This window comes from Acyrthosiphon pisum, chromosome A2, assembly GCF_005508785.2.
Source record: "Acyrthosiphon pisum isolate AL4f chromosome A2, pea_aphid_22Mar2018_4r6ur, whole genome shotgun sequence".
NCBI lineage: Eukaryota > Metazoa > Arthropoda > Insecta > Hemiptera > Aphididae > Acyrthosiphon > Acyrthosiphon pisum.
This window is the reverse complement of record NC_042495.1, coordinates 23,964,080-23,973,389: the sequence shown is the minus strand read 5'-3', so window position 1 is coordinate 23,973,389 and position 9,310 is coordinate 23,964,080. Positions and strand designations below refer to the sequence as shown.

General features: G+C 28.9%; 1 protein-coding gene across 1 annotated transcript; it reads left to right on the top strand.

Moving 5' to 3' along the window:
• Positions 1-2,395: 2,395 nt before the first annotated feature.
• cry2-2 (chryptochrome 2-2) lies at positions 2,396-7,449 on the top strand. The gene is given in 9 exon segments (NM_001171102.1): positions 2,396-2,619; positions 2,706-2,814; positions 3,342-3,484; positions 3,611-3,795; positions 4,258-4,490; positions 6,379-6,546; positions 6,641-6,781; positions 6,890-7,041; positions 7,173-7,449. Coding segments are annotated over 9 exon segments (1,539 nt in total). The 5' UTR covers positions 2,396-2,458; the 3' UTR covers positions 7,420-7,449.
• The last annotated feature ends 1,861 nt before the right edge of the window (positions 7,450-9,310 follow it).

Sequence of the window (9,310 nt, the reverse complement as noted above, 5' to 3'; positions counted from 1 at the left end):
TACCCTGCGGGCACAAAATACGCGTATATTATTACCAAATATAATATGATCTACGATGCAGTCAGTCGGTCGCTGTGCGCGAAGCTCATTGATGTCTGCCGTCCGACCAGGTAGTGATCATAATTTATATTAGATTTTATAATATATTATAATATAATATTAATCTTCCTATTCGTGCAATAATATCTACGTTTTTTTTTTATTATTATTAAATTGTATACTTGTACGTCGTTACGTTTTCCTCGACGTTCTGTCGAGTGTTTGCCATATTGTTTTCAAATATTATATTACCTATGTAGCGGTGAATAAAAGATCGTTCGTGTTATCAGGACTGCTGCAGTATCAACCGTGACGATAACGTATCGGATAGAATTTGTTCGGGTAAACGGTCCCCAGGGGAAAAAAATCATGCAGTGTCGAAGCAGGCGGATAAGTAGCCAGTAGGCGAGGCTTAGGTAATAAATAGGTAGTAATTATAAATCACAGATTTTTGGAGGGTAGGTATTATATTATTATACTCATAAAGTCATAACTTACTATTTTACTAAATTTCACGTAAACCTAGTAGTGAAGAGGAGCTTAATAAAATATAAATATACTATTTAGTAATTGTAAACTGATATGGTGTTTAATATTTTATCTTAATAGGTATGCTGATAGGTATAGGCTTTTGGAATGTGGTCGTTCATAACTTCATGAGTTTTTAACAATATATGATGCGTGTTTAACGTGTAAAAATAGCATTTAATGTAAACTATGTAAAATTTCGAAGCTTGCCCAAAGTTTAGAGTGAAAGTGCTAAATCAAAGCAATTTGTTGAAGATTATTTAGTGAATTTTCAAAACAGGTATCTGTTTACCATATGGAAAAATAATTTATTGTGTTATTTGTGATCAATTTTTATACGAAAAGTATTTAATTATTGATAGAATTTAAAAATTATTTTTGTATACTTTACGATTTTCTATTGCATATATATCCTACTTATATAATATAATTTAGGTACATAAAAAGTAAAAACAGATATATATATATTATATACATCTATATTATTTATTGTATACTATACTGCCCAAACATATTATTGTTGCATGAGAAAAAAATAGTGCCAAAACGTAGGTCGTATTATGATTTTGTGCCCTAACGTGTTGTAGTTGTAAAAAGTTAGTAGATAGTAGAAGTGGTAGATAAGCCATACGCGGGTTGCAAGTATATAGGTGAAGTACTCAAGTATACCTATTACCTACACCTAATTATTAAAAGCTAATTAAAAAAAAATCAATATTCATAATAAAAAATGTACAATCCTAATTTTTTTTAATCCCATGGTAAATACATTAAAGTATAGATATAAAAAATTCCAGGTGCATTTATATTATAGTGATATAAAATATAGGTACTTATATCAAATAAAAGATAATATTATATTGTATTAATTAAGAAAACATAATCATATACTATTTATTTTTATTTACATTATGTTCACATGTGAAATTATGTAATGAATAATGTACCTATCATACGAAAACGGGATTGAAAATTAAACATGAATTAATCGTAAAAATGCAATAGTGTATTGTCACTTGTCTCTGTGAGTATTAAATATTAATACAGTAGATTATATTCTGTCATATTAATAATACGTCTAAGCTAACTAAATCTGTTTCAACGAATACAGTTATCCTTATAATTTATCGAATACATATAGGAGCATGTAGGACAGTTTATTTTTAGGAAGGTTTAATTAAAAACTAAGATAACTTCGTGAGAATGGCTAAACTATAAATTTAATAGTGTAGACGTTTAATAGATCATAATTATTGTTTAGTAAAAAATAAACTTAAAATAAAACTTATAGGTACAAGAATAAAGACTGCCTATTAAAATGTAAAGACTACTAGTAAATTTAGTCAGAATTTTAGTTTAAGTTAAAATTATTTTATTAGAAAGCAATTTAGTCCGACTTTCAAAATACCACCACCGACGTTTAAACACTGTTTTCGTGTGACGTAGTTTACTTCCATGTTAATTTATAAAATATGTCAGATTATGTTCATCAATTTTAATACTAATGTTCTCCTACAAGTTTTTATTAAATTAAATTTACATTATATTACATTTTTAATGTATATTACGTAGTTTACTGAATGCTCAAGTTTATTTTTTTCAAATTCTTAAAGTATAATTAAAATTCGTGCTTACGGTGCTTACACTTTTAATATTAATTTTAGAGAACTCATAGGGATTTTTTAATGGGTTCTCAGAAATTAGAACAAAAAAAATCTCTACAACTTTCCTCTTCGAGTTTTCACTCAATTATTATGTGTTATGTTTAAATATAGGTACCTATTTATATTGATATAGTATCATTTTAATTTACAAGAGAGTTCTTTTTGTACAAGTCTAACGACCAAAACGACTTTCAACAAAGTTCCTCTTATCAACCTTGGATTTTAAGATGCAAAATAAACACACCGTCCACTGGTTCCGTAAAGGTTTGAGAATTCACGACAACCCTAGTTTACGAGAGGGGCTAATCAACGCTAAGACGTTCCGATGTATTTTCATACTCGATCCGTGGTTCGCCGGTGCGTCAAATGTGGGCATCAATAAATGGAGGTCAACATCACATATTAAAATCTTATGATTATCAAAATCAAACAAAAACATTTGCGTAAAAATGATTTTTTAAATTTGTGTTTCAGATTTCTCTTGCAGTGTCTGTCAGATTTGGATAACAGCCTGAAAAAACTAAATTCTAGACTTTTTGTTATCAAGGGACAGCCAGCTGAGGCATTGCCTAAACTTTTCAGAGTAAGTTTTCATCAGATCAACTTCCAAATTTTAAATTAGCTCAAACCTCGTCTTTAACTCTATTGCTGCGTTATGTAATTTAATAATAAACGATTTTTGATATGCAGGTAAAAATATTAAATAACATATACCTAAGTTATAACGATCATGATTATTTTATGCATACGTACTTAATAGCGCAAAGTGTATTGTCTTATTGACATACAAACTAAATTATTGAGTTACATAACCAGTGGCGTAGCCAGGGGAGGGGCTGAAGGGGCTGCAGCCCCCTCCCTCGAAATTTTAAAAAAATTTAAAAATTATTTTAATGGTCTATGATAGTCGCTCAAAAAGTCTTAAATTGTATTTAAAATATTTAAAAATGTACTATAGTCTATAAGTATTAAAAATGTTAAGCCATCTATCTGTGCTAGTATGTATTTAATGTGTAAAAGTGTAAAAGTTGATCAGCCCCACCAGAAAAAAAATCATAGCTACGCCACTGTACGTAACACTATGATTTATGTAATAGTATTTGTTTCTAGCAATGGGGTACGACAAACTTCACGTTTGAAGAAGATCCTGAACCGTTTGGTCGAGTGAGAGATCAAAATATAAAAGTCATGTGTAGTGAATTGGGAATATCTGTCATAACTCGTTGTTCACACACCCTGTACCAATTAGACAAGTAAATATAGAACTCTTTAAAATAGTTAATTTTTTTTTTTTATATAGTGAAAATTGTAAATTGTAAATTCATATTAGGTATGTAGTCGAAAATTATCGAACTTTGACTTATTGTTTTTTGTTCCAGAATAATAAACGTGAATGGTGGAAAAGCTCCATTGACGTATCACTTGTTTCAAAATATATTAGAGTGTATTGATCCACCAGAAAGAGCTGTACCTAGCATAGACAAAGAATTTCTTGGTAATGCCTTTACACCAACTAAATATGACCACGATAAAATATTTGGTGTCCCAACAGTCGAAGAACTCGGTAAATAACAAATATATATGTTACTTATAGATATTTTAAATTAATTTTATTGTATAGGTAGGTACATTTTATATTATTATAATTTATTTTTAGATACAAAGGTTCTATAAATGGAAAAAGAGTGTTAAAAATTACAATAGAAACTGTAGAAAATGTATTAATTTTTTTATTTTAATCACCAACTTTTATTTATTACAAGTTTTTACGTATAAAAACGATTTTAAGTAGGGTTCTTACTACGTAGAAAGAGTATGTTTTTTACCCATTAATGTTTTTGAGTTTTCAAAATATAGTAATATTACATAATAATTTGAAAACAGCAAAATATATTATAATTATTAAAATATATATTATTTATGTAACAATATCGATAGATCCGAGTTGTCAATTTTCCTAAATATCTACTCGAAAATAGTTCAATGTTATGTACACGTTTTTAATGTTGGTATTTATATTTTACAGGATTTGAAGAGATAAACAACATAGCACGACACGTATGGGTGGGGGGTGAAACGGAAGCATTGATAAGGTTGCAATGTCATTTGGAACGGAAAGCATTCATCGCATCTTTTGGAAAACCAAAAATGACCCCACAATCTTTATTAGCTAGTCCCACTGGTCTCGCGCCGTATTTGAAATTTGGATGCTTATCCACTAGATTGTATTTTTCAGAGTTAAATGAACTTTATAAGAAGGTATGTATATATTATTATATTGTGATATAATATAATCTAGTTTTATTTAGTTTTCCTCATAATTTAAACTTTTATATATTTGTTTAGTAAAAACCTACTGATGTGGGGCAAATGTATATTCATTTTGAAATATAAATTAAATTAATATAATAAGCCTTTAAAAACTCAATATAAAAATTAGAAACAATTAAGTATTGTTGTATGTCACATAACTCATAACCTATACTGTATACAAAAATATAGGTAAATAGGTAACATTGGTGCATTCATTTATGCCACTGTTCTACCCCCTCAAAAAAAAAAAAAAAGGTGGACAAATAGGTACTGCTCCGCTGTACAGTCATTGTAACGGGTGTGTTATATTCAAATTTAAAAATGATAGATAAAAATATAATGTCTTAAAAATTTTAAATTCAAACGCTCATAAAAAATTAATTTCACTTTGCGGTAAGCTTTTTTTTTTTTTGTTTAAGGTATAAAAAATTGCGGGGAGCCTTCTATCAAAATGTCTAATCTTAGCTATGCAAGGAAAAACTTTTATGAATTTCTAACTGGAAAATAGTTGAATATTTTTAAATTTTTATGCATTTTGTCAAAATTTGAACTTTTTAAATGCATATAAAAATAATTATGCCTATGTATATTTAATATTTTTGAACTTACATTAAAGAAACTTATAAGGAGCCTTGTATTAAATGTTCAAGGTTTTTTACAAAGTGAACAAGTTTTTATCGAGAAAAATTAAAAAATAAATTACAAAATTTGAAAATATGATAATATATCTCAAGGCTATAACTGGCCAAAAAGAATTAAACTATTTCAAAAATGTTACCATTTATAGGAGGTGATACTATAAATATTTAATGAAAATTTCAAGGGCGTACGGTAATTAATTTTTAAGTTACGCCAAAAAAATAAAATCAAAAATAGGTTTTACGATTTTGTTTTCCTCGACGCTTTTTAAAACTATTTGGAATTTTCAATGTTGCCTTCTAAAAGTACCAACTAAATTCACTTTTCTATCAGAAAAGTTGCTGGTCTCGAAGCAATTTTACTGTCCAAAATGCTGATGACAGACGGAAAAAAACACATCACTGTATGTTTATTAAACATCATTCAAAAACATTTTTGGGGATTAAAGTATAAAAACTTTTCCTCCAAACCGTGTTTTACAGCTTTTATAATAATAGAAATTTTTAGCAGCAAAAATATTAATATCATTGTTATAATAAATTAAGTTTTGGTGAAATGTAATTTTCAATTTAGAGCAAATATATATATATTAATATTATTTTTTAATAAATATATCCAAAAACTGCCGCTTTTAAAAATTTGCCGCCAGGGGCAGTTGCCCCCTTTGCCCCTCCCCCTAAATGCATCCCTGTTAAAATGCGTCATGCATTTAGCCATTTACGTATAGGTATAGGTCTAAATGTAGATATAATATGTAGCCTATTCTTTGCTTAATATGTATGCTGGTCTTTAAATTGAATGTTAGCAATCAACAATTTGAACATTGAAGTAAGATTATTTTGGAATATGTCGGTAGGTATATGACATCACTGTTTTGCTTACGGTAAAATATCCTAAGTTCAAAAAATAACTTGTTATTCAGATCCTAAAATGTATATTATCTAACATGGATATTGGACAATCATAAAGTAGTTATAGCAGTAGCGGCATACCGTATACACGTTTATACTTCCACATGTTATTGACTACCTATCATGATAATAATATTATTAAAATTAAAAATGATACCGGACTATATTTTATATACTATAAAGATCGTTTACAATAAATTGTCCCAATTCATAACCACCCCAGTATTCATACTGTCGTAATAATTAATACCTACCTAGTCTATATAACCTATAATGTCACGTAGATACGGAAATCCCAACCACCACTTTCGCTGCACGGACAACTGCTGTGGCGAGATTTCTTCTACTGTGCGTCCACCAACAATCCGAACTTCGATCGGATGGTCGGAAATCCGATTTGCGTGCAAATACCTTGGGACAAGAATCCCCGAGCTCTGTCCAAGTGGGCCAACGTAAATACTATTCAACCATATTTCTATATAGACGCGACCTTGTGGTTCGTGGTAATCGACTTACGCTATAATGCGGTAATTGAATTGATTTCAGGGCCAAACCGGTTACCCATGGATCGATGCGATTATGATTCAGCTGAGGCAAGAAGGCTGGATCCACTGCATAGCGAGGCACGCTGTCGCGTGCTTTCTCACTTGGGGTGACCTGTGGCTATCTTGGGAAGAAGGAATGAAGGTATTACGGAGGTTCATTCAATAAATTCTTTGACATTATTCTAGTTCTATTACGTTTTGTTTACGTCATATGATTATGAACAATACGAAAAAAATTGAAAATTCTTAGGTATTTGATGAGTTATTGTTGGACGCCGATTGGTCAGTAAACGCTGGATATTGGATGTGGTATTCGTGTTCGTCGTTTTACAAAGAGTTCATTCACTGCTATTGCCCTGTTAGGTTCGGTCGAAAAGTTGATCCGAACGGTGATTATATAAGGTAAAATACATACACCTATATATTTTTTTTGTACTTCTGAAAAAAATTACATTAGTTATTAGGTAAATAATTTTATTACTATATTTTCCGAATTGTATTTAATATATATTTAATGCAATTTTTGTTTATAGAAGATACATTCCAGCATTGAATAATATGCCTAATAAATATATCCACGAGCCGTGGTTGGCACCCGAGTCCATTCAGATTACTGCCAATTGTATCATTGGCATTGATTACCCATTGCCAATTGTCAATCATATCAATGCTTCTAAAATCAATATCGAGCGAATGAAACTGGCATATCAGCAGCTGTCTAACTGTCAGCCACAATTAGAAAATGGTAAATTAATTCTGATCTCCTCACTGAGAAGATAAATGAAAACGCATTGCATCGTAAAGTATTAATAAGCGTAGTTATGATAGTTTATTAATAATATAAAATCAATTAATTAATGATATCCAAAAAATAACATTAGGTGTACCTACCTATTAATTGAACAATACTTGTATAAAAATTATTATTTAAGAATTCTATGAAGTTCTCTAAATAGAAAATATATTTATTTTTGTAAAAATATTGTAAAATGCTACAATAACCCATAGATTATTACCTTGACATTGCTGTGCGTTGAAACAATCATTACTATACTGGTTAGCTTAGGGCTGTTCGATTATTACGATGATTATATTTTATTTTATTTTCATCGATTATTTTACAGTTTTTATAAAATGCAATTAATCGAATTTCCGATGAATCAATCAATCGAATTTCCGATTAATCAAACAATAATAATATAATTAATAGTATATTATATTTATATACATCTACATGTCATACTGCAAATCTCGTTTAAAATGTCGTTGAAAATAAAGAATCAATTTACCCTTGATAAAAAAATCGATTAATCGGTCGTTAAAAATCGATTTTCAGTTTGATTATTAATTTTTGATTAATAAACGATTATTTCGATTAAAACGTTAAATTAATAATCGAGAGGTTAAACAAATAATCGAACAGCTCTATGTTAGCTGAATTGCATTTAATCATTATACATTATCGTTAATATATAGGTATGTTTAACCCTGAGATATGTTTTTACGCTAAATTTAAGGAGCTCGTGTTTTTATATTCATTGAATGATAGACATTTTTTTACACATCAATCTATATGCCTATTATATAGTTTTCATCATAATATATAATAATAAATTATGTTAGATATTATATTATATTATGAGCAATACGTCTTATTCTTAAGCATCGGCTATGAATATTTCCCTAAGTGACGTATAATCTTATATTATAAGTAGGTAATCGTGGACACGTGGTCAGTGCGTTACGAGTTACGACGTATATTAAATCTAAATCCATTATAACCATACATGGCCAGTATTCGTTAGCCGACTGTATAGAAAACGAAGGTGGCCCCAAGTTATGTCATTTTTAGAAATTAATATAAAATACAATTGGTTTCATTATTTTGTCTCTAATACTTGGCTCATAAAGTTAGATTAAAATTCGTCAGAACCCACTGCCGTGGCCGCAATCTGCTGCCTGCAAGCTACAATACATTAAAATAATATATGATATAAGTTATAGCTAAATATAAGTATTAAATGTATAACAAATTTAACTACCTATATGTACCTAATATAAGACGTGTTATTGTATCATGTTATATAGTACTAATTTGCTTATTTTATTAGTATTAGATCATGATAGGTACCTATATTTTAAATTTTAATATTAATTATCATGAAGTACTATTATAAATTAATGAATAGTTTCTTCAATCAAGCCAACCAAGCCCTCTTATGTATCCCTCCATGGCTCCATCTATTGTGCTTATTGTAAAAATATTGTATACAGATAACAGATTGTACAAATTAAACAAATGAGAAATAAAAAATAAAATACCTATTAATTATTATCGACTGACTCTTATTATTACTGTATCTACTATAGTCTATAGAGTATAGTCAGTATAGATATATATTTGTATAATATATTGTGAATTTTATTTCGACATTGGTTTATCCACAGTATAATATACAGTATATATAGTATACTTATATAAATCACTAAATACTATGCCGAACCAAACATCGGATATAATACATTCAATGCAAAATTGTTTATATAGGTAATTATATAATAAAAAAAATATGATTATTACTAGGTATGTATATAAGCACATAGTTTAGGGAAGTAACACTTAATCAAAACATTTTGTTTAAGAGTACGTCGCACCCGCATATGTTGTCTC